The sequence below is a fragment of the Pimephales promelas genome, chromosome 16 (genome assembly GCF_988280905.1).
Source record: "Pimephales promelas chromosome 16, fPimPro1.hap1.1, whole genome shotgun sequence".
NCBI lineage: Eukaryota > Metazoa > Chordata > Actinopteri > Cypriniformes > Leuciscidae > Pimephales > Pimephales promelas.
This window is the reverse complement of record NC_142784.1, coordinates 32282236-32308801: the sequence shown is the minus strand read 5'-3', so window position 1 is coordinate 32308801 and position 26566 is coordinate 32282236. Positions and strand designations below refer to the sequence as shown.

The window sequence follows — 26566 nt, the reverse complement described above, 5'->3', positions numbered from 1 at the left end:
TATCACCGCGTGTTAAAAATGAAGTTGAAAAAAAAAACCTCCATTTATTTTGTTTTTTCATTCAGTTTAGATTTTATTTCTTTTCTCGTGCATCCTTCAGCAGAAAGACAGTGAATCTGAATACTGTTCTCGCTGAGGTGCAACAACTCCAACTAAACAGTGAGGTAAACTCTCTGTCTCTCTCTATTCATGAACATGAAGAAATCTTCAGTTTTTTTGTATGCAGATTTTAAAATTAAATCCATATATATGAGACTGTTGATGAGAGAGTGAAGCTAGGAAACAAAACGCAAAATTGCCCAATGACGTGACATGCAATTTGGATGTACAAACCCCTTTATGAAGTCAAAATAAAGAAATGTTTAATATAAAGCACATTTGTTTAATTTGTAAAAAGATATAAACATATATTGAGGGTATTACAAAGTGTAAGAATTATTAGACATTATTATTATAGTCACATAATGTCATACCGGAAAACTGTCCGGACCTTAGAGTGACGTACAAAAAAGACAAACAAACTGTAAAAAAAAAAAAAAAATCGAATAAACCCTAACATCTCTGCCACAGGCTTTATTGTATGAGTCTTGACAACAATATGGCTCCGCTAAGTGTAAGCCTAGTTAGTTGTTAAGTGTAAGTTGTTTGACCTCATATGTTTGGATAAATCATGTTATAAATGATTAGAATCCTTTTTAACCCCAAACATAAGCTATTGATATTTAAATCTTAGAAATAATGAGAAAAAACACATACAGATATATATAAATCTATTAGTCAATTATTAAATGTTTATTCTTACAAAAGTAGAATATGTATTGTCTTATCATGACTAACTTTATAAATAAATACCAATTCAACTTTTTGGTCAAGCAGGTTTTATTAGTATTAGATGGCAGTAATAGGCTATATATAATGGTAGGACATTTAACATAAATTAACAACATGAATAGATCCCTCCGAAAATATGCACACAAAAAATAAACACTGCCCGTAAACCCTGCTAAGCCGGACCGTGGATTTAATAAGAGAAAGGCCAGATTTCCCTGTGTATTAATAGCCTAATAAATCCTAATAAAAGGCTTAACTTATATAGACACTTTTTTCAACATAAAATGTACTCCACCAATCAGATGAGCAAAACATGAAAATGGTTTTATGATGAACTGTTAAAGTCCAAAGGCATTTTCATTGTTTCAGCAGAGTAGCTATTAGTTTATGTAGTTAATAGATGAATGTTATCTTTTCCACTTTCATCTCTGTCTAGTAATCATCTTTCATATTCTAATTTACGGCGCTACAGCTTAATAGAATAACTAATAGAATATCTGTGTTTACGTTAACATGCACTGCCAAAATTACATCTAGCTAACAATGACATGCTAACATGTTAGCTCTATCTCCTCAAAATAAATGTTTTCTTCTCTGTGATCTGTAAGTCATTTCTAACAAGAATAACGTTAACTAGAAATATGAACATCAAATGAAATAATATATTTTAGCGGTTTAGAGTTCATGCACAAAGCTAATATTATTATTAGCTAACGTTATAAGACAGGCATAAACAGCGGCACTAACCGGAGCCATTTACGTTACACCTGGAATCTTGGATGCCGCTGTTAATGTTTTTTGACTTCGGATAGGATTCCTGCTGGAAAATGTTTGATTGTGTAGATTTTGTCAGAGAAGATTTTATGGTGTGAACTCATGGCTGTGGCTGGCTAGCTAGAGAACGCATGTGCTAAGTTAGTAAAGTTACAGTCGTGGTAATATATTTTGACATACTATTGGCAGATGTTAGTCATGTGACGATAGAATTCGTTTGATTGGTTAGAGGTATAGAACTCCGTCGAGTTTGCCTAATCCATTTATTAAACGTGAATTTAGTTTCCAAAAAAATATGATTGACTTAATACTGCCAACAAACGGATACGTGTTCAGGAAAAAATTTAGTTTATGTGAAAAAAGCAGCTACTCTATCCTCAAGGATCTATCATCTCAAAAACTAAAGCAGATAGCTGCGTTCGGCCCACCGTCTACATAATGAATGAGCTGAAAATAGAGAACTGTTTAACTGTTTAGCTGCTCAGTTTAACATGATGTTCCTGTACTTTTTAAACGCAGATTGGATAAAAACACAGTGATCACAGTTCACACCTGCAGTGAAGCCCCTCCCACAACAACTCACCAATAAATACTGGGAATATTCCCATCATCCTACAAGAGAAGGACAAACTCCAGGAGTAGCAGCTGAAATCTGTGTGACTGTTAAAGATGGAGTTTATTAAAGAGGAGATTGAAGATGTAGAAGATTTTATTATTTAGAAAACAAGCAACTTAGCTATATAAGAAACCACATTTAGTTCCTGAAACTTTGGGTCTGACATTTAGAAGCCCAATGCTGATACACCAGAATACTATTTCAGTATGTCACATGGTACAATGTATTTTTAAAACTATCTATAGGGTGTCTGACCTTCTATGGAAGAGGATGTATGTATATAACTCTGAACACAAAAGACTCGAGAGCGCAATAGGGCCGGAGGGCCAGCAGGCCAAAGCGTTAGAGCAACTATGCTGCAGAAGTTGCTCGGCTTTGTTTGTGAATAAAGTCTAATATTTCTGGCATTAGAGATCTCTGTGAAGTTATTTAAAAAAGACAGAAACCACTTCAAATGGCACCCCAGATGGGACACTTTCAGGAGCTGATGTTGAACTGCGGCGAGCTTTGCTGGACGAACGACACAAACTAAAAGTGGCCACAAGGTAAGCAGTTTTTGCTTAAAAAAGTTTGTGTAGTTCGCCCAGACATTTGCTTGTTGCGGTAAGACATTTAAAATAAGCTTCTTTAAATTCAAAGAACTAAGACAAAATTTGAAAGGGGATCTCTCATTCCAGAAATGATTGCATGTAGTCTAATAAGAAGGCCTCGGGGATATAAAATAAATCGTAAAAGCGGAGCTCTCGTTAGCCAGTATTTGTGTAGTCTGATGCAGATTATATAAATATCGGTATTAATTTGGTACTAAAAAGGGAATATATACTGATAAGGTTACTGATTAGGTTATCAGTGGTATCTGTATTTGCATGCATACAGATAAGTTCAGCTGCCGGTTACCGCATTGTATAACAATGGTCTGCTCAGGGTAGCTAAAAAAAGTTTTAGGTTACTGATAAGTTATCAGGGTTATCTGTATTTCTTAAGGTTAATTAGATAGCATGCGTACAGATAAGTTCAGCTGCCGGTTACCGCATTGTATAACAATGGTCTGCTCGGGGAAGGTATAGATAAATTTAGCTTCCGGTTACCGCATTGATTAGCAATGGTCTGCTCGGGGAAGGTATAGATAAGTTCAGCTGCCGGTTACCGCATTGTATAACAATGGTCTGCTCAGGGTAGCTAAAAAAAGATATAGATAAATTAAGCTTCCGGTTACCGCATTGATTAGCAATGGTCTGCTCGGGGAAGGTATAGATAAATTTAGCTTCCGGTTACCGCATTGATTTGCAATGGTCTGCTCGGGGAAGTTGTAAAGTTGTTTGTCATTTTAAAGTTGTTAATTTGAAAGTTGTTTGTCATTGTGTCAGTAAGTGTTATAGTTTAAATAGTTTTTTTTTAGTGAGTAAAACTGATAGGGAGTGGAGTACAGAGTAAAAGCTTTTATGTGTGCGTGTCTGTGGGATCCTGTGTGTCTGCTTGACTGTGCCTGTGGTTAAAAAATAGGGGACAAGGAATGTTTGAATGATGTGTATGTAGTAAAAGTAAAGGAAATAGTAAAGAATAACAATTGTTTCAAAATATTAACCTGGGAGATTATTGTAGTGTAGTATGAAATAAGCTAAAGTTATAAAATAAATATTTAATTAATAATTATAATGATGTGTATATATATATATATATATATATGTGTGTGTATATATGTATATATATATATTGATAAAGATGAATATAAATGCACGTGCTTAATTTATTATATCTTAAATCTGAAGACGTCTAAAATTTGTATCTCATTATCCCTTAAGACGGATTGAAAAAAAAAAAAAAAGTATTCCATTGTAGATAAAGTTTGTGCTAAGAAAAAATAACTTGCAGTCTGCTAAAAGTGAACAGGATTGGGTGACCAAGTTTCAACATACATAAATAACTTACAGCAATCTTAGAACTGTAGTAAAGGGGATTATTGAAAATGGGTGAGGAAAAGTTTATTCACCATGTGAGATTATTTTGAGCACAGCATGTAAATTTAGGAAAGATTAAAAGCTGATTTTATAATAGGGAAAATTATTTAGATTATACTCAGATAATCAAAGTTAGATTATTGCATATTGCAAAGAAGAAATGGCTTGCTTTTTCCTGCAACGAAGAACTTGCTTCACTAAAAACAGAATGGGAGAACTGCTGTTGTCAACCAGTGATTATTATATAAAAGAACTAGGAAAAGAAAAAGAGCTAATTGCTCAGGAACAAATTTGATTCATGCAGTTCTCTGAGTGTTCTAATTTCAGATGGTTTCAGTGTCCAATGGAAGAGGTGAAAGGTCAAAGAGACAACTGCAGAGAGGAGAAGAGGGTGAGGAGTGTTCAGCTCCCTCCTGAAGATGACCACTTTCTGGAAATTCAACATGGAGAAAGACTGATTAATGCTGGAAAAGGTGAAACTTTCACTATTTCACTGGAGACGTTTTCCTGAGGACAAAGAGGAAAATCCTGACATGCAAAGCTGAGGCTAAATCTATCAAAAGCCTGAACTCAGAAGAGGCAGAGAAACAAGAGAGCCTATATTACAGTCTGCAACACAAGACCTTTGAGTGACAGCGGACGACACATGCAGAGAAACAGCCAAGAAGATTCAAAAGACTGAGAAAAACAAGCAAACAGAGAAACTGACTGACACCCTTCCCTCACGGGCAACACAGGTGTGGCGACTCCAATGATCACTCTATAGAGAATGCTCCAAATTTGGTTAATTATTAGATTAACTTTATTCGATTATTCACTGGTCTCATAAGCACTTCTTAATATTCTCTGCTAAACTAACCCTCTCTGCTTTTCCAGTAGGTTAAGTCCAGCCCTATAAAAAAAAGAAAGAAAGTACACTAAAAGAGACAAGTGGGTGCTCAACTCACTAAATAGATCAAACTGAGGCTGGATGTGGTATAGTGAGGGTCATTAAATGAAACGACTATATGGCTAAAAGCATGAGAAAAAAGATTTTTGTAGGGAAAAAAACACTAAAATATGGAAAACTGTCAAAGAATTATTATTATTGTTGGCAAAGCAATGATACTGGTCACTCCATTGTGTTTTGATCATTTCCTAGACATAGATTGGAGAAAAAATTACTCCAAAAGTTAAAAAAAAATATATGAAATCGCAAATGCTGTCAATACTGGGATAATGAGATGGAAATGTTGTTGGCCATGGATCCAATATTATGCAGAGATCTCAAATTTGATTCTTAGAGCAGCTCATGAGCAAAAACCAAAAAGAATAGGAGAAATCAGAACAACAAATAAGAAAAAAAAATGCATTTGAAAAATTACAATTGAAAGGTCAATTATTCTAAATTATTTAGTCTATTAGAGCTTATAAAAGAAAAAAGGGTTATAAAAATGGTGTAGACCTTGATCATTGACACTTCTCAGTAGTGGTTAACATAGATAGTTGTGTTGACCTGATCTTACCTTGTGTTAAAAATTATAAGATGCCGCATTTAGAGCACAACCTGCTGAAGAGCAAGAATGTATGCTGGCCAGTGTGTGTGAGAATGACTGAGTGTGAAAGGAGTGAGAGATGGCGCTTGAAGAAACACTAAGGCAAATAAATTACAGTATTTTGACAATACAGCTGTATTTAATCTATAAAATGTGGGCCCACAGGGCAAATTCTGCCCAATAAAATAATGAATATGGATGAATTTGATTAAATTTCCTGGTTGGAACTATGGTGGCAATATGAAAAAGGAAAAAGGAAAAAAATGATAAAGAAAAAGGAAAAAAGATGGAAAAAAAAATTGAAAAACCAATCCCATAATTGCGCAGCGCATAACATATCTGACTTTCTTTGCAGCATAACACAACTGAATTTATTTGCAGCATATCAAGAGGAGCTGATCTTTGTCAAAAGTATGAAATATTGTCTGGTAACTTTTGTCTTTTAACAAAGTGGGTTGAGTGTTGTCCAAGATGTCCAATAAATAGTGCTGATAGTGGAACTCAAGACAAAGAGATAACGGAGTTGAATTGACTAATTGTAAGAGTACACTGGAATTTTATTAAAATGAAAGAAATTAAAAGAAAGAAATGAAAGAAATTACAATTATGATGATAAAAGCCAAACTATATAAAAAACAAGGAGAATATATGGATTAAAGTCCAGATGTTTATGAAAGGGCCAGGACACCACTCAGCCCACATGACCTTTCTACAGGAAACACCAAGGAGGACAATGGGACAGATATGCAGATGATTGAAATCACATGATGTTGTCACTAACAAAAATAATTAAGCTTTAATTCACAGATAGCAGCAGCTTAATTACAGGAAGGGGACGAGTCTAACAAAAAGAACCATTGACTATGCTTTGTAATTTCAGAAGAAGTGATCAACAGAGTGACATTTGAGTCCATGCTTCTCAACTTAAAATACACCAACCGACTTCAGCAACCCCCCACAAAGGGAGTGAGGGATCATGCTGACAAAAATCCATTGCAATGAACAACTCAAAAGTCATCCTGATGAAAGATGTAAAGATGACCAGAGAGCTAACAGAATGATCAAATCATAAATGTAAAAAGACGACAAACTTGACCAGTAATGCAAGAATGAGAAGAGCTGTTCAAAGAAGAGAGAATCAACAGAGATGAGTAAAAGCTCAAACAACAGTCAACATCAACCAAACTATCCTGTGATTGAAGGTTCAGCCCTTGAATAGATTCAGTACCAACTTAATAATAACCCCACCAGAACAAAAAATGATTGAAGAGAAAAATATATCAAAGTAACGTAAATGCAAAATTAAGAAAAGAAACTAAAATAATGATAAAGATTAATTTAAGAAATCGATAGGGGAAAGCGAGAATTAAGATAATTCATGAAGGAAAAATTAGAACTAAAAAGAACTTTTAAAATAAATCTTAGTTGGTGCAGATACATTTGGGCAATACAAGGGTATACAAAATTAATTTAGACAAAAGGGTATACAAAATTAATTTAATTAATAAGATTACGAATTGATTCAATATATTGACTAATTATAAAATTACATCAAACCAATAACAAACAGATCCCTCTAGAACAATCTAAATGGCACCAGAGGGGGGTAAAAAATAAATATTTGGCATTCACATGAAGCATAGATTATTGAACCAACAATGCGCAATGGTATTAAACCAGTGCGCAAAGGGGGGAGTAAGGTAAGAAAATTAATTAAGGATAAGGAAATTTAAATTAAGGCAGAAATAGTAAGGTAAAATTAACTAATTAAGAATAAGGAAATTCAAATTAAGCCAGAACAGAAATTAAAATTAAAATAAGTTAAAATTAAAGGCAGTCATTTTAAAAGTCATTTTAAAATTAAAGGCATGTTTTGTGAAATTTGTGGCAAAAACGAAGTTAAGAAAAAGAACAGCGACAAAAATAGGCCATAAGTCAGTATCAGAAAGGCTATAAAACAATTTGGTAAGAAAAATGTGGACAAGATATGGATGGGTAAAAGCAATGAAATAAACAGAAAAAGGGACAGGAACAGAAATTAAATCTCTAACAGAGAAGTAATCCATGGAAGTCTATCAGAAATAAGGTCAGATAATGAATTAGCTGAACAGAAGTATTGAAGATTAAAAATAAGTTGCATATACGAACACAAGGAAGTTTTAATAATAAAGAAGATATAATGCTAATGTTTTAAATGGTTAAAATAAAAATAAAAACCTTAGATTGTTAGATATACAGAAAAAATAAATCTACATATAAGGTATATTTAAGAGTGCAAAAAGTTGTTTGCTAGAGTTATTTTTCTAATTGTCTAAAGAGTTTATTGAATGACTTTTATGAGGTCAATGTAACATTGCTCTGGAGCTTTCTTAGTTAGAGTGAGTACATGAGACATAATTAGTTTATTCATGATAGTTTATTTAGAAATTAGTAGAAAAGAAGAAGAAGTATTCAGTTAAGGTAGTATTGAACTAAAGAATAAAGAGAATAGGAAGCAACACGCAAGATTAAAAAATCAAAAACGTAATTTGAAATGTAAAACTTTTGACAAAATGCGAAACCTATTGTGATTGCTAAATAGAAAGGTACACTACAATGTTCTGTTCGTTCATCTGCTACAAAAAGAACTGACTGACTTAAAGACTGATTCTTTGAATTTAAGAAGTGATATTGCTTCATAATATGTGATAAAAATGAAAGAGTTATTTTTACCTAGCCTTATTTTGAATTAAGTCATATGGATCATGCAAAACCAAAATGCATAATGAATCAATTAGACTATTATAATAAGCAAAGATTTATTATAATGCTTTGTCTGCATTAGGAAAAAAACATTTATGTGAAAAAGTAAAATGACTTCTTTTTAGAGATCAGTGCTACTAAATAATATATATATATATATAAATAAATAAATAATATACTAAATAGTATTGTGCAGGGAAAATTCAGCAATAACAATTAAGTGGGAGAAAACCTTAAGAGCAGAGGTTAAGTGGAAAACTTAATGTAAAGCTGGGAAAATTATGGTTTGCTCAATTAGGAATGTTTTTTGAGGTAAAATTTTGAAAGTGGGTTATTATTCTGTTGTGTACTTTGCATATTAAGATCATCGGTTGCCAAAAACTACAGTTAAACAAATGGAGGTGCTAAAATGTCAAGGAAATGGGAAAATAAGTCTAGAGGACAGCCAAGGTATTACCAAGATACCAATGGGATTTTACAAGCATTGGATACGGATTCAAGTACCTCAATTGAGGACGAAACAGATGATTGATGAGCTAGACCCTGGGTGTAAGTACTGGCCTGCCCTCTCCCCAGTGGTGGCCCTCTACGATATACGCAAAGTGTCTGGGTCGAAGAGAAAGTCTACGCTACAAGGAAAACTTTTAACAGTATAAGAGACTTTTATGTTTGACGTACACTAAATAACTGTGACATCCACAGACAAGGCCGAACAAAAGTACACGCTTATGCTTATAATAATGTTTAATGTTTGTCTTGTTAGGGAGAACTCGAGTCTTTTACTTTTTCCATTAAGAAAAAAGAAAAAGAAAAGAAAGACAACTAAAAGAAATAAAATGTATGGAAGAAGATGTTTGGCTCGAGTGCTCCTCCAGGAGTGTGGTGGCATAATCTAGTCATTGGAAAGGAGAATGGGTGACTCAGTTGAGTCACTAGGTAGCATAACTGAGGGGGCTGGATTTTGAAACTACACTCTGGAAAGGATTTTAAAGTGGGGCTTAAATAAGCCCCAGAGGAGGGAATGTAGAAGATTTTATTATTTAGAAAACAAGTAACTTAGCTATATAAGAAACCACATTTAGTTCCTGAAACTTTGGGTCTGACATTTAGAAGCCCAATGCTGATACACCAGAATACTATTTCAGTATGTCACATGGTACAATGTATTTTTAAAACGATCTATAGGGTGTCTGACCTTCTATGGAAGAGGATGTATGTATATAACTCTGAACACAAAAGACTCGAGAGCGCAATAGGGCCGGAGGGCCAGCAGGCCAGAGCGTTAGAGCAACTATGCTGCAGAAGTTGCTCGGCTTTGTTTGTGAATAAAGTCTAATATTTCTGGCGTTAGAGATCTCTGTGAAGTTATTTAAAAAAGACAGAAACCACTTCAAAGACATGACTGATCCAGAACCATCCAGAATAAAACATGAAGATACTGAGGAACAAACAGGTTGGTGTCCATTCTTGATTCTTCATTGTTGATGCTTTGGTAGATGTGAATTAATAAGCAGTATATGGATGATACATGATATACATCTAAATGACCATAACATAACCTTGTATATAGCAGTTGTCAAACATATTTTTACTATATTAACAATGAATGACAGAACAAAAAGTGAAAGATCTGATCTCTGTTGTTTTCTGCTATTAAATAAGGGTTCACTTGAACTGATTCTAACTGTATTTCTGTCTGTTTTAGACCAGGTGAGAGTTAAAGAGGAAAGACAAGAACTGGATGAAGTGAAGGAGGAACATCGTAACTTTACAATTCAAAGACCAAAAGCCAAAAAGACGCACACCTGCACTCAGTGTGGAAAGAGTTTTTCACGGCTGAAAAGTTTTAAACAGCACCAGAAAACACACAATGAAGTGAGAGATTATGTGTGCTGTGACTGTGGGAAGAGTTTTAATACAGCTGAGAATCTGAAACGGCACCAAAGAATTCATTCTGGAGAAAAACCTTACAAGTGCTCATACTGTAACAAGAGTTTCAATCGGTCTGGAAACCTGAAATCACACGAGCGAGTTCATACTGGAGAGAAGCCGTACGACTGTACTCAGTGTGGGAAGAGTTTCTCAGAGACAGGACACCTTAACAAACACATGAGAATTCACACTGGAGAGAAACCGTATACATGCACTCAGTGTGGAAGGAGTTTTTCTCAAGCATCAGGTCTCAGTGCTCATCTGCGCATTCATTCTGGAGAAAAGCCATTCAACTGTGATCAGTGTGGTAAAGATTTTATTTCATCATCACAACTAAAACAACACCTGAAAGTTCATTCAGATGAGAAGCCTTATGTGTGTTCTCTCTGTGGAAAGAGTTTTTCATGGCTGGAAAGTTTTAAACGGCACCAGAAAACACATGATGAAGTGAGAGATTATTTGTGCTTTGACTGTGGGAAGAGCTTTACTACATCTGTTGATCTGAATCGGCACCAAAGAATTCATACTGGAGAAAAACCTTACAAGTGCTCATATTGTAACAAGAGTTTCAGTCGGTCTGGATCCCTGAAAGAACACGAGCGAGTTCATACTGGAGAGAAGCCGTACGCCTGTACTCAGTGTGGGAAGAGTTTCAAACATTCAAGTAGTCTAGTGTATCATAGTAGAAAGCATTGTTCTGTGTCACAGTGAGCAAATGTTTTGTTAACTAATAAACTAGTGTTGCTGTGAATGCCACAAGATTTGTGTTTTATATGTTGGAGAACAAGAATATTATTGAAGAAAATAAAATCAAAGAAAATAAAAAAAATACCAAAATGAAAAGAGACTGGAAAGAAATGCTGAAAACAACAACAATCAGGTATGTTTATTAGTAAAAAAAAATCCCTGAATTTGATTCATTTTTTAATTGTAACGTTTGCAAATTTATTAACTATATCATTAAAGGGATACTCCACCGGTTTTCCACATTAAACTATTTTATTCCCTTAACTAAAACAAGTTGATGCATACCTCTCTCATCTCAGTGTGCGAGGATCTATCAGTATTTTTAATGAAATAACACAGAATAAATAATAAAGAAATCCAAGGACAAAGAAATAAAACCACGAGAAGGACTGAACTAGAAGCAACCATACATGTACAACAACTGACAAAGTAACAAGTGAAACACAAGGGCTATAAATACACCAGGACAAACAAGCTGAACGACGAGGAAACAAGACTCACCTGGGGAGACTAAGCAAGATGAAAAACTACATAGGACTCCAGCGACAGCAGAACATGATATATAGTATATTTCTGTGATTGGTCTGATCCATGTGTGCCTACATTTGTAAGTATTTAACTTTCAGTGTTTGTATTACAATAAAAAAGTTAATTACAACACGGAACTACTTGTTTTCTTTCACTTAAGTGTTATCTGATGGATTATGCCTATTCTTGTATTAATTCGAGATAGAATATGTCTATAACAATCTGTGGTACACGCGAAAAATAATTAAAATTTAATGGAAACAAAATAAATGGTGATTTAACAGGAAAATAATTGTAACGCTCCTGTTTTTTTTTTCTGTTTCACTGTAAATTCCTGTTGAAAAACATTACGGGGAGTGCACTGTAAAAAAAAAAAACATTAAAAGGAATAAACTGTTAAAATAACGGGATAATAATGGTAACCCGGATGCCAGCAATTTCCTTTTATTTAACAGGAAAATAATTAACATTGATTGAAGTTAAACCGCATATGATAGTCTGATCAGATTCCATGTCCTCGCTATCAAGTATTCAGAGTGGAAATCTATACAAGCAAGATATTTTAAATGAAATAAATCAATTAATTTTTAGATTAACTCAACAACAACGAAATGTCCAGTTTGGGTTCCAGCGCATGTGGGTATTGTGGATACGTTAGCAAAAGAAGCCCTGAAGGCAGAGAATATAAAATATACAAAATACATTTAGCAAATTAGAAATTAAAGTTATCATTAAAGATACTATAAATAAAATGTGGCAGGACACATCAGGAAGAGAAATAAAGACATTTATGAAGTTTCCAAATCTAACTTTATATTGCCTTAATCACTGTCTTGTTGCTCAAAAAAAGCACCGTTTTGAAACATGTCAGCAATTCAACTGTTAGCTAGGCTTAAAATATGTTTTACACAGCGGGGTTAGTTGTAGCACAGTGTTACAAACAAGCCGACAAGAGTACAATGATAATCAAATGAAAACTGGGAGACACAACTTTTCAGGTTTGAGTATTTATTTATACATTTAACTTTGTTGGACTTTCACAAACAATATCGGAATTTAAAATGTTTAAATTTGAGTTTACTATGCATTGATCACTTCTTTATTTATTAAAAATATGGCCTGTTTTTAATGCAATAAAACCCTTTAAATTTTGATTTTAAGCTCATTTTGTGTTGTTCTTACTGTTATTATTATTAATAATATTTTTTACATGCAGCTGCCACACATAAATCTAATTCAATTGCAATTACAATATTTTATGATTTTATTTATTATTATTTATTGCAAAACTGTGCAGCCCTTTTCTATGTCTCTATCCATGATATTGATCCATAAAAGAAGGATGATTTAATGAGGGATGGATCGATATCTACAGATGCACAAAACAATATCAAATAAAATTAAACTGAATTATGTGTGTTACACACAAGTGTTACAACTAACCCTCTGTCTGTTATACATGTTTGTCAACTACAAACATGTAATTATGGTGTAAGATTGATATTTAAGCAAGAAGATTGGGGAAAACTTCAAATGTTATGTGAAGAACAGTTCAAAGATCTCTCAGTAGAGGCTAGTGTTGATTACAGATATAATAATAAAGTAGTGAATGGCATTTATTTAGCAGCTTCTCAGTCTATCCCACTATCAAGTGGTATTAAAAACAAGAGAGAATATGCCATGGAGTGCCAGAGAAAGCAATAAAGCATTTCAGTTGTTAAAAACAACACTCACACCAGAAGCAGTCATAGATTATCAAAGAAAAAGGGCTCATGTTAAAAAAGATTATTAAAAGTATAAAAAGGTCAGCATGGCAAAACTTTACCTAGGGGGGAAAAGGAGGCGATTTTAAAGAGGAAGTTAATGAATAAGTGGCAAATTAGATGGGATAGTAGTAGCAAAGGGAGATGGTGTCATAGTATCACACAGACAGTAGGAGGATAACAAATAGGAAAGAAGATGTTTATATATGATTCAGGTTTGGGATTTAGATAGTAATATTTGTGTAACGTTGAACCCGCCATGGGGGATGAGTGTGGACGGAGGAGCTGAACACGCAGCGCCGGTCCGCCGGATGAAGCTCAATGAAACCTCTGTTACAGGTCTGATAAATAATGATGATGTATATGTGTGATGATATAGGCCTAGTTAGACAGGCAGACAGTTTTTTCAAATTCAGACTTATCAATTATCATCCAAGGTTAATTTGCCATCCAGCACAGTAGGAGGCGATAATGCTCCTTGGGAGTTAATCGCCATTAAAGAAGAAGAAGAAGTTTTGTGTTGCTCTGTCTCTGAGCGTTTCTTACTCTTGGACTGTTTATTCTCTCTTCGTGATTCTTTGCTGCCTGTCCTGGACTGATTTCTGCTGTGGATTGATTTATGTAAGTTTGCTGCCTGACTTTATGCATGTTTTCAGATTACGAGTTGCTTTGTCTATTGTTGTGTTTTGCTGGTGATCGACCCTGATTGTAACAATCTGTTCTTGCTGAGGTGCAACAACTCCAACTAAACAGTGAGCTAAACTCTCTGTCTCTCTCTATTCACGAACATGAAGAAATCCTCAGTTCTTTGTAGCAGATTTATTTTAAAATTAAATCCATACATATGAGACTGTTGATGAGAGATCGAGTGAAGTTAGGAAACAAACCGCAGAATTGCCCAATGACGTGATGTGCAATTTTGATGTCCAAACCCCTTGAAGTCAAAATAAAGAAATGTTTAATAAAAAGCACATTTGTTTAATCTGTAAAATTATATGAACATTGAGGGTATTACAAAGTGTAATAATTATCAGACATTATAGTCACATAATGTCATACCGGAAACTATAGTAGGGGTGTTCATGGTTAACCGATTAACCGTTAAAATTTGCATAACCGAGTGAAATCTTTTTGCTCGGTTAAGTGGAGTCAATGCATATTTGCACACAACTTTTGCGATTTGTTATTCTAAATGTCGATAAATAAATATTGTGAAATGACGGCGTTTCCATTAACGATGTAATAATGTCTAAAACATCTTTTTTTTTCCTTTCGCGATTAGTCAGATTAGTGTTTTTTAATAATGTTGATTATGTGGTTAGTAGTTGTATTTACCTTATTTTAACGAGGTTCTGCAATCAGCAGACATCATTGAAGAAGAACGAAGCAGACAGAGGACACTTAATGAAAGTGCGGGGCGTGTGCTTGCGTTTGATTCAGCGAGAATGGGCGCGGCCTTGATTTCGCGGCTTTACTTCCTGCTCACGACTGCGCATGACTGGTCCCGGAACACGCAAGTGCGCAGACTTAAGTCCAAGATGTCAGAGTCAATGCATATTTGCACACAACTTTTGCGATTTGTTATTCTAAATGTCGATAAATAAATATTGTGAAATGACGGCGTTTCCATTAACGATGTAATAATGTCTAAAACATCTTTTTTTTTTCCTTTCGCGATTAGTCATTCAAAAAATAATGGTAACGGACGTTGGTAGGCTATATCACAGCCACCGCACTAGTAGACATTATTATTATTTATGGAAGGAGACGTGGTGTGTTATCCAAATGGCAGGGATAGACACAGAGTTCCTGGGTGTTTCTCCCTCATTACTCCGAGGTCTTGATTGTGGCAGTAGGATATTTCTTGTTTCTATTATGAATTTGAAAAAGAACTCTGCCTCGTATTATGTCCAAATGGTCAGTGTACTTTTGTGTTCATTCGTTTCCGCTTATTTAATCCGTAGGCCTAATTGCAAAACTAAAAATGAACGGTTGTATTTTTAAAACGCAAAGTTGAACACCAAAATTTTCATTTTAATTGTAATGCTGCAAAAGTATATATAGCCTATATATAGACAAATTTTCAGATAGTCTATATTTGTTTGATTTTTTTGCCCCTTTAAACATTTAAAATATTTGACAAATTAATATGAAAAAAAAACAATAGATTTTACTGATTTTTTGGGGCCAAACTAGAACCTGGAAATTATCTTTTCCCCGCAGTGCTGAATGAGAAGAGCCGTAACCACAGCCTACAGAAAGGTGATTAATTTATAGGCTAATAATTGTGTCTGAAAAAATAACGAGGCATTTTAATTGTTTATTAATAAACTATTGTTTTCTAAATCAGTTTCGGCTAAAAACACATCTCCACCTCCGGATGCACCTTTAGAGAGAAATGCATAATTAGCTACATAATTACATAGTCAGAAGATATTAGCTTTCGATTCGAATCCATTTATTAAACGTGAAGTTAGTTTCGAAAAAAATATGATCGACTTGATACTGCCAACAAACGGATACGTGTTCAGGAAACAATTTAGTTTATGTGAAAAAAAGCAGCTACTCCATCCTCAAGGATCTATCATCTCAAAAACTAAAGCAGATAGCTGCGTTCGGCCCACCGTCTACATAATGAATGAGCTGAAAACAGAGAACTGTTTAACTGTTTAGCTGCTCAGTTTAACATGATGTTCCTGTACTTTTTAAATGCAGATAAAAACACAGTGATCACAGTTCACACCTGCAGTGAAGCCCCTCCCACAACAATTCACCAATAAATACTGGGAATATTCCCATCATCCTACAAGAGAAGGACAAACTCCAGGAGTAGCAGCTGAAATCTGTGAGACTGTTAAAGATGGAGTTTATTAAAGAGGAGATTGAAGACATGACTGATCCAGAACCATCCAGAATAAAACATGAAGATACTGAGGAACAAACAGGTTGGTGTCCATTCTTGATTCTTCATTGTTGATGATTTGTAGATGTGAATTAATAATCAGTATATGGATGATACACGATACACGACTGCATCTAAAATCATAACCTTGTTTCTAGCATTTTTAATCAAAATTTTAATCTTATTAACAAAACTTTGCCATAAGATACTTGATCTATGTTGTGTTCTGCTATTAAATAAGGGTTCACTTGAACTGATTCTAACTGTATTTCTGTGTGTTTTAGACCAGGTGAGAGTTAAAGAGGAAAGACAAGAACTGAAAGAAGTGAAGGAGGAACATCATAACTTTACAATTCAAAGAAAAAAAGGCAAAAAGATGCACACCTGCACTCACTGTGGAAAGAGATTCTCACACAAAGGAAACCTTAACATGCACATGAGAATTCACACTGGAGAGAAACCGTATACATGCACTCACTGTGAAAAGAGTTTCACACAGAAAGTAAACCTTAACAAACACATGAGAGTTCACACTGGAGAGAAATCGTATACATGCACTCAGTGTGGAAAGAGTTTTACTCATGACTCCAGTGGTCATCTGCTCCGTCACTCTGGAGAAAAAACATTTAACTGTGATCTGTGTGGTAAAGAATTGATTTTATCATCAAATCTAAAATCACGCCTGAAAGTTCATTCAGACGAGAAGCCTCATGTGTGTTCTCTCTGTGGAAAGAGTTATACACGTCTGTTCTGTTTTAAACGGCACCAGAAAACACACAATGAAGTGAGAGATTATATGTGTTGTGACTGTGGGAATAGCTTTACTACATCTGCTGATCTGAAACGGCACCAAAGAATTCATACTGGAGAAAAACCTTACAAGTGCTCATATTGTGACAAGAGTTTCACTCGGCCTGGATCCCTGAAAAAACATGAGCGAGTTCACACTGGAGAGAAACCGTACGCCTGTCCTCAGTGTGGGAAGAGTTTCAGAGAGAAAGGAAACTTTTACAGACACATTAGAATTCACACTGGAGAGAAACCGTATACATGCACTCAGTGTGGAGAGAGTTTTACTCATTCATCGGCTCTCCGTCATCATCTGCTCCGTCACTCTGGAGAAAAGCCATTTAACTGTGATCAGTGTGGTAAAGATTTTATTTCATCATCAAATCTAAACCAACACCTGAAAGTCCATTCAGATGAGAAGCCTTATGTGTGTTCTCTCTGTGGAAAGAGTTTTTCATGGCTGGAAAGTTTTAAACGGCACCAGAAAAAACACAATGAAGTGGGGGATTATGTGTGCTTATACTGTGGGAAGAGCTTTACTACATCTCGTGATCTGAAACGGCACCAACGAATTCATACTGGAGAAAAACCTCACAAGTGTTCATATTGTGACAAGAGTTTCAATCATTCTGGAAACTTGAAATCACACGAGCGAATTCACACTGGAGAGAAGCCGTACGCCTGTACTCAGTGTGAGAAGAGTTTCACCCAATCAAGTAGTCTAGTGAAACATATTAGAAAGCATTTTTCTGTGTCACAATGAGCAAAAGTAAATGTGTAGGTAACTAATAAACTAACGTTGCAGTGAAACGCCACAAGATTTGTGTTTTATATGTTGGAGAACAAGAAAATGATTGAAAATCATTTTAATTGAACACTTACTTAAATACCAAAATGAAAAGAGAAATGCAGAAAAACAACAACAATCAGGTATATATTCATAAATATAAAAAAAAAAATCCTGAATTTGATTAATTGTCCAATTGTAACATCTGCAAATTTGTTAACTATGTCATTAAACCCGAAAATTGTCAGCCGAAATTTCTTTTTCTCTTTTGGTCTAAAGAAAAAAGGCAGAAAAATGACGCCCCACAATGTGTATTGTATGTAATGAAAATTAATTATAGTTATTTTATAGGTAATTAACAAACAACCTTTTAAGCGTTTTCAGTTAATTGGACTCTTATTAAATGTGATTCACTTTTGTTTACACTGTGTTCTCTTTGCCAAAAAGTATGCAATGTGTTTTGGAGAAAAACAGTATTTCATAATGTGATTTAAAACCCACTCACCCCACACACTGTGAATTCTTTTATTTCAATGCAACATGACATCATGACTTTTGCGTAAACATGCACGCCAAGTTTAAATCAAGTGGCGTGTTATGCGCTTTGAGCTATCCGCGTGCATGTCTACACCAAGCGTGCCGCACAAGCCCTCAAATGTGAAGCCAAAACGTCTCGATCGCCCCCAATTCAATTTACAATTAAACAATTAAATTACACTTCACATATCCTTTTTCCAAAGATAGTTTCTGTCATTTACTGTAGTTTCTATCACTTTGATGTAATTTCAAGTGTTCGTTTTTAAAATAAGTTTGTTTTTAGTTAGTTATGTGTTGATAAAATAACGGTGCTGACATCATGATTGACAGGTTCTCTGTTCGAGGTAGCCACTGAAGCACCAGCGGACTTTTTTTAATAATGTTGATTATGTGGTTAGTAGTTGTATTTACCTTATATTAACGAGGTTCTGCAATCAGCAGACATCATTGAAGAAGACCGAAGCAGACAGAGGACACTTAATGAAAGTGCGGGGTGTGTGCTTGCGTTTGATTCAGCGAGAATGAGGGCGCGGCCTTGATTTCGCGGCTTTACTTCCTGCTCACGACTGCGCATGACTGGTCCCGAAACACTCAAGTGCGCGCAGACTCAAGTCCAAGATGTCAGCGTCATATCGAGACACTGGCGGCTTCAGTTCACTCTGATGGAAAAGAGCGAAGGGGCGTCGTCCATCTTTTTTTTACAGTCTATGGTTTTTACAGTTTTACAGTCTACGAAGCAAGCGATATTTTTTCCGAGGATAGTAGGGGAAGACTCATAAATGGTAGGCTATTAACCCCAGTGATGGGTAGGCTTAGGGATGGGGTTCTGGTAGGTCATATATGTAACGTTAAGTCAGCAGCGTGTTGATAGCACAGCGGAGGTGGCTAATTGGGCTTAAGCCCCGAATGTTTTGTCAAAAGCCCCGAATCTTTTAGGTTTTTAAAAATAAATTTAAGTTGTTTTCATTTTCTCTCAGTCTTTCTGACTGGAGCGGAAAAAAATGTAAACAAAATCTCTGCCGTGCGTGGATGCGGACGGTAGCTAACGCATCGCGCATCACCCAGCTTGACGGCCAACTGCCAATAAAAACTAAAGAAATTCATCGTCGTTGTCATCAGGGGCTGGCTGCTGTACGCGGGCTTTTTGTATGTTTCACTGGTGTCGTAGCGAGCTTACATAAATTATTATGGACATAACAAAGTTTTTTATACAGAAAACTTTAAAACTCACCGGCCGGAGAGTTTCAGAAGCATCGTCAGACGAACCGCGGCGCGGACAAGTGTTGAAACGGGCGCGAGTCTTTGCATTGACTTAACATTGAAATCACTCGCGCCTGACGCGCTATTCGCGTCCAATGTGAACGCACCTTGATGATTTGGGGGCAAAATCTAATCTCGGCACATTAGTGGGATAAGAAAAGAAAACAGACTAATTGAGGACTGAGAAATATTATATTGCTAAAGAAGATTATAAAGTAAAGTATGAGGGGGAAAATTACTTATTAACGATATTGATGCATCTGTAACATGACTTGTAATTGTCATCAGGAGGAAATACTTTCTCGTGTCTTTCTAAAGTAAATATTTAATATAGCCTATTGTACATTCATTACAAAATAAAGTTAAATAATTCAAACCTTTTATTGTTTTAATATTGATGATAATTGCAGCTAATGGAAATTAAAACTGCAGTAAAGTAATCTCAAAATGTATTCGAATTTTAGAACAAAGAATTTTTTATACGATCTGACAAGATCTCTATCAGCTATTCAACTCAAAACACCTGCAAAGATTTCCTGAGAATTTAATCTTTCAGTCTTGTTCTGGTGGTGCAGCACAATATAATGTCATTAGTATTTACGTAATTAAAGGAATTGGTATGGTGAACAGTAATAATGAATAAATAGTGGCAGCAGCGTATTGCTAATTAAATGAATATCACGTCCACAATTTTATATATAAGCTTTTTGAACAAAGCATCATTATTTTACTTCATGCTGTTACACGAACATTAACACCGTTGCCATGTAACAAAATTAAAAAGAGTTTGCCTGGCACATATCTATAATTAAGGATGTTATTATCTTTATGAAAGAAACTCAGGATTTAGGTTTTATTATTTTTATTTTATTTAGTGACATATATAAATGACATACAATTCCCAATGAGTTCACACCTCAATCCAGAAGATGGCGGTAATGCACTTTGTTTGGAAACTGCCAATAAAAAACACAGATGAAGAAAATCTCCTCATCGGGAAGTTTTGTGTTGCTCTGGTGAACATCTCTGAGCGTTTCTTCCTGTGGTTTTGTCTTTCCGTGGATTACTCTTGTACTGTTTATTCTCTTCGTGATTCTTTGCTGTCTGGCCTGTTTGATTTATGTAAGTTTGCTGCCTGACTTTATGCCTGTTTTCATATTACGAGTTTCTTTGTCTCTACTGTTGTGTTTGCTGGTGATCGACCCTGATTGCACGAGCCAAAATAACAATAACGCTGCAAATGACGAATCCTCACTTTGCTGAAGCCTCGTTACAGTTAAGTGAAATTTTGAGTTTAAATAAGATAAAGTCCTTCTTTGCTAGACCAAATAATTATTTTAGTTGGCCATTTAATAGAATCGATTTCAAAAAGTGTAATTAAAAAAAAAGGATAATTAAAAAGTTTATTTTAAATAATAGTCCAATTTTCACCCATACAATTGACACATTTTTTTTCTGGTTTCACCTTAGTCCTGTCTAAACAAAATTAGTTTTTGCTAATTGTTTTACACCTTGTCATATAACCTGAAAATACCTTATGGGTTATGGGAGAGCTGGTTGGCAGGGGCAGGCTAAATACACATTAATTGCACAGAGATTGACATAAATAAATATAATGTTCATTAAAAAGAAACATGAATAATATTTAATACTTAGACAAAACTAATATCTGATGATCACAGATTTCAGCTCACAGATTCCACTTGTTTTCTGTTATTAAATCAAGGTTCACTTGAGAATTTGGCCAGAATATGGCCAGCAGCCATATCACCCTGTAGCCCAAGAGTGGTTGCCCACTAAAGCTAAGCAGGGCTGAGCCTGGTTAGTACCTGGATGGTGTTAGTGAGGCCAGCAGGGGGTGCTCAGCCTGTGGTCTGTGTGGGTCCTAATGCCCCAGTATAGTGATGGGGACACTATACTATCAAAGATCACCATCCTTCGGATGAGACGTTAAACCGGGGCCCTGACTCTCTGTGGTCACAAAAAAATCCCAGGATGTCTTTCGAAAGAGTAGGGGTGTAACCTAGGCATCCTGGCCAAATTTGCCCAGTGGCCTCTGTCCATCATGGCCTTCTAATCATCCCCATGTATATATATATATATATATATATATATATATATATATATATACCAATTCGCTTCATCACTCTGTCTCTTCTCCACCAGTAAGCTGGTGTGTGTGTGGTGGGCATTCTGGCGCAATATGGCTGCCATCACATCATCCAGGTGGATGCTCAACATGAGGAGATCCCCCCTCTCCTATGTGAAGCGCTTCGAGTGCTGAGAAAAACGCTATATAAATTTAATAAATTATAATTATTAATATTATTTATTATTATTAATTCACATTCATCCTCCAGAACTCATTCCAACAATTTAGTGTTTTATTGTTTCTGACCTGATGGAAGTGAAAGAGCAAAGACAAGAACTTAAGTAAAAGTTGATGATGCTGTAGTTTGTTTCAGCCTGTCAACACCAATAAAGTGCCTCATCTCAGACATCACCATAATGAATGAGCTGAAAACAGGGAACTTTGGAGACAAAGAGGTTTTTCAGCTGCTCAGTTTAACATGATGGCCCTGTACTTTTTAAATGCAGATTGGATAAAAACACAGTGATCACAGTTCACAGCTGCAGTGAAGCCCCTCCCACAACAATTCATCAATAAATACTGGGAATATTCCCATCATCCTACAAGAGAAGGACAAACTCCAGGAGTAGCAGCTGAAATCTGTGTGACTGTTAAAGATGGAGTTTATTAAAGAGGAGATTGAAGACATGACTGATCCAGAACCATCCAGAATAAAACATGAAGATACTGAGGAACAAACAGGTTGGTGTCCATTCTTGATTCTTCATTGTTGATACTTTGATAGATGTGACTTACAACCATATGGATGTTAGAGAAATGCATCTAAATGATTGTAAACTTTGTAGCATTTGTCAAACTAATTTTAACTATGTTAACAAGTGAATGACAGAATAACAAGTGAAAGATCTGATCTCTGTTGCTTTCTGCTATTAAATAATGATTCACTTGAACTGATTCTAACTGTATTTCTGTGCGTTTTAGACCAGGTGAAAGTGAAAGAGGAAAGACAAGAAGTGAAGGAGGAACATCGTAACTTTACAATTAAAAGAACAAATGCCAAAAAGACGCACACCTGCACTCAGTGTGGAAAGAGTTTCACACAGAAAGTACACTTGAACACACACATGAGAATTCATACTGGAGAGAAACCGTATAAATGCACTCACTGTGGAAAGAGATTCTCACATGAAGGAAACCTTAACACACACATGAGAATTCACACTGGAGAGAAACCGTATACATGCACTCAGTGTGGAAAGAGTTTTACTCAAGCATCAACTCTCAGTTATCATCTGCTCATTCACTCTGGAGAGAAACAATTTAACTGTGATCAGTGTGGTAAAGATTTTGTTTCATCAGCACATCTAAACCAACACCTGAATGTTCATTCAAATGAGAAGCCTTATGTGTGTTCTCTCTGTGGAAAGAGTTTTTCATGGCTGAACGGTTTTAAACTGCACCAGAAAACACATGATGGAGTGAGAGATCATGTGTGTTGTGACTGTGGGAAGAGCTTTATTACATCTGGTGATTTGAAACTGCATCAAAGAATTCATACTGGAGAAAAACCTTACAAGTGCTCATATTGTGACAAGAGTTTCTCTCAGGCTGGATCTCTGAAATCACACGAGCGACTTCACACTGGAGAGAAGCCGTACGACTGCACTCAGTGTGGAAAGAGTTTCACAAAGAAAGGAACCCTTGACACGCACATGAGAATTCACACTGGAGAGAAACCGTATACATGCACTCAGTGTGGAAAGAGTTTTTCTCAAGCATCAGGTTTCAGTTATCATCTTCTCCGTCACTCTGGAGAAAAAAATGGCGTGAGAGAGCATATGTGCTCTGATTGTGGGAAGAGCTTTACTAAATCTAGTGAACTGAAACAGCACCAAAGAATTCATACTGGAGAAAAACCTTTCAAGTGCTCATATTGTGACAAGAGTTTCAATCAGTCTGGATCCCTGAAATCACACGAGCGAGTTCATACCGGAGAAAAGCCATATGCCTGTACTCGGTGTGATAAGAGTTTCAAACAATCAAGTCATCTAGGGATTCATATTAGAAAGAATTGTTCTACGTCACAGTGAGCAAATGTTTTGTTCGATTTACATAATAAACTTGCGTTGCTGTGAATGCCACAAGATTTGTGTTTCATATGTTGGAGAACAAGGATATTATTGAAAAGTATTTTAATTGAACGCTTACTCAAAGAAATACTAAAATGAAAAGAGACTGGAAACAAATGCAGAAAAACAGCAACAATCAGTTATTTTTTAATATATGTTACGTCTGTAGGTATTTTTTGGGAGTGCCTGTGTTTGTTTTCTCTTAGGCCGTCCTTCCTCGATCACTGATTGGTTCAGGTCATCAATGAGGGATGTGTCGACCTATCTGCTGTCCGCAATGTTCCCGCTGCCAGATTAAAGAAAGCTGGAGAAGGAAGTTCCGTTGTGTTTCCGGTTCTGCTGTCGTTATGATTTCTGTTTTCGTTTGGGACTCGTTTGATTTGTTACTTGATTATCCTTGTTTGTGTATGTTAATTCTTAGTTAAATCTTACTTTGTTTGATTAACTTCTTGTTTTTGGACGTCGTTTGTTTTCCGATCTGTAGAGTTCGCGCTCTTTGTTGTTTACCTTTGCTCTAATGGGGATAGGGATGTTGTACGACTTCCATTGTGCAACATTTAGATAACTCTGTGTTTAGAAACCCCAGCCAGGTAAGGTGACATTGTATGTTTTGTTTAGTTAAGTTTAGGATAGGGAAGAATACGGCCCTTGGCGCTGAAGAAACGGTTCTTTTATTTTTCCTTTTCATTAGTTAGGTAAGAGGTTTGAAATGATTTAGAATTGTTTTCTTTTGTTTCTTTCTCTATTTTTTGGCGTCACTAGAGTCCCTTTTTCTTTTAGTAGTTTTTTTTTCTCAATAGTGTTTTGTTTTGCTTATTGTAAAATTGTAGGCTATTTTGTTGGTATTGTTGTGCATTTTTTTTTGTTGATGGTTTCTTTTTCCTTTCTTGTATATAATAAATTACATTTCTCATTGACAGTCGGTGTTTGCTCATAGTTTCTTGCCGCTTCTTATTATTAACACAGTTTTGCCATGTTTCTTTAATGTTGTTCCTAGACAAATCTTAGGGGTTGTAACATATATGAAACAGTTCCCTTAATTTTATCAGTTTTTTTGCATGCCCAGTGCATGAAGTTACATTTTAGCCTACACTAAGGAACAAATCTCTTCCAACAGATTGACTGAATTTACATCTTCAAAAGCAGTTATGTTAAAAATATATATAGATAGAAAATAAAACTTAATGGGGTTCCATGTAGAATAATAATAATAATAATAAAAACATAACCAAGCTAAGCATTTGCCGGTGGGGGATTTCCCCCTCCACAGTAATCAATGTTATAATTGGCCTAAATAGACAATATCAAATATGTATATATATTTTTAAATATGCAACACGCACGTTTAAACAACAAATAATAGAATCTGAACCAGCGCTTCTGCTCCTGACCTGTATTGAGAGATAACATGCAGCGCCTTTATGATTCACGGCTTTTTAAAATGTCACAAAGTGTTTTGAACGAAATATTTAAGTTTATAATTGAGTATTTTGACACACAACGCCAAGTGTAGGCCTATTCTAAAGTCGGGTTTTATTCTGGCATTAGAGTTCGACAAACGCGGCGGTGCTCACTTGAATTTATTTTCTCATAACAGCTAAAATAAAATCATCTTTTACAACTGTAAAAGGTGAACACTCATTTCAGCGAACACTCACTGGCGATGCAAACCTTCGAGCAGTTGAGAAACTTGAGTTGAGAATCGAGATATTGAGAGTAGAACTATACGGTTAGGACATTATAATGTCATTGGTACGAAGCCAGGTCAAACACATGGACTAGGCCTACTGTAGTTATTTTTTTATATTTAGGCTATTGATGCAAAAAGATTTGTCTACTTTTAAAACTTTTACACCATTTAGTTTTTTTGCTTATATTTATATAAAAAACACAATTACACAAAGGAAGGAACAAATCTTTACATCTAGGCCTATAATAATACTAATCGTAATTTCAAAAGCAGTTCTGTATATATATATTCTAAAATCGGGTTTTATTCTGGCATGTTGAATTATTCATATAAAAAAAAAGAAAAAGAAAGTTTTTATACTGAACTTATAGAGTTGGTATAGCATACTGCCCCACAAATTTATTAGAGCCTGACCTACTGAAAAGAATGTATCAATCGCAATTTCGCAAAGTAAGTAGCCTATTGTTAAGAATTCAATTCAATCCACTTTATTAATCGCCCAAGGGGCAATTCGTTTTAGAGCAGAATGTAAGCCGCGTGTGTGTGTGTATTATGATAACATCAGGCCTTGTGTCCACCAAAGCGTCTTTCGACTCGCATGCAAAAGGGCCTGTTTACACCCTGGTTTTGGTCGATTGGATCACAAGTGGACGAGGAAAACATTCTCGTTTACAGCTGGTGTCTCTTTTGTCCACTTTCAACCCCTTCTGTCCTGATTTTTTCCAAGGGGAGGGTCTATGGGTGAGTAAATGTATGGACTTTTAACCTCTACGCGACCAGAGACGATGGAAAGGTCCTTTGAAAGTGCTTGAATTAATCGTTTCCTTTTACGGTCTATGGATATTCCCAATCCTTCAATTACTGATCGTGATCGGATTAGTCAGGCTAAATGGAGTAAAAAAATAAAAATAAATAGGCAGAACAAAACTATTTTTTTAAAATATATTTATAGCA

General features: G+C 35.4%; 3 protein-coding genes across 5 annotated transcripts in view; all 3 read left to right on the top strand.

The window, feature by feature from the left end:
* Positions 1-12192, top strand: part of LOC148973412 (uncharacterized) — a 29249-nt gene extending 17057 nt beyond the window's left edge. The window contains exon 8 of the mRNA XM_089120810.1: positions 9953-12192. Within this exon, the coding sequence (XP_088976936.1) occupies positions 9953-11099 (1147 nt within the window). The 3' untranslated portion in view covers positions 11100-12192. The remainder of the gene's footprint in view (positions 1-9952) is intronic.
* A 1592-nt stretch (positions 12193-13784) lies between these two features.
* On the top strand, positions 13785-24839 carry LOC120470697 (uncharacterized). Of its 3 annotated transcripts, XM_089120727.1 has the most exons (4): positions 13785-14047; positions 16142-16371; positions 16613-17833; positions 22985-24834. In XM_089120727.1, exons 2-4 carry the CDS (start codon positions 16287-16289, stop codon positions 23881-23883), a joined length of 2205 nt encoding a protein of 734 aa, XP_088976853.1. In that variant the 5' UTR covers positions 13785-14047; positions 16142-16286; the 3' UTR covers positions 23884-24834. The 3 variants fall into 3 exon arrangements, with proteins under 3 accessions (XP_088976853.1, XP_088976852.1, XP_039516381.2); XM_089120726.1 differs by lacking the exons at positions 13785-14047; positions 16613-17833 and adding an exon at positions 22300-22534 and having other exon boundaries at positions 16303-16371; positions 22775-24839; XM_039660447.2 differs by lacking the exons at positions 13785-14047; positions 16142-16371; positions 16613-17833 and adding exons at positions 20685-20823; positions 22300-22534 and having other exon boundaries at positions 22775-24839.
* LOC148973411 (uncharacterized) overlaps positions 20708-26566 on the top strand; it is a 51078-nt gene continuing 45219 nt past the window's right edge. Inside the window, exon 1 of the mRNA XM_089120770.1 lies at positions 20708-20823. The gene's annotated coding sequence lies outside the window, so the exon portion shown is untranslated. The remainder of the gene's footprint in view (positions 20824-26566) is intronic.

What these genes read in the sequence shown, in the direction of transcription:
- LOC120470697 (XM_089120727.1), top strand. Translation starts at nt 16,287, where the DNA reads ATGGAGTTTATTAAAGAGGAGATTGAAGACATGACTGATCCAGAACCA. An exon ending in AGATACTGAGGAACAAACAG is followed by an intron (nt 16,372 to 16,612) that starts GTTGGTGTCCAT and finishes TGTGTGTTTTAG; the next exon opens with ACCAGGTGAGAGTTAAAGAG. An exon ending in GAAGAGTTTCACCCAATCAA is followed by an intron (nt 17,834 to 22,984) that starts GTAGTCTAGTGA and finishes TCTCACATGAAG; the next exon opens with GAAACCTTAACACACACATG.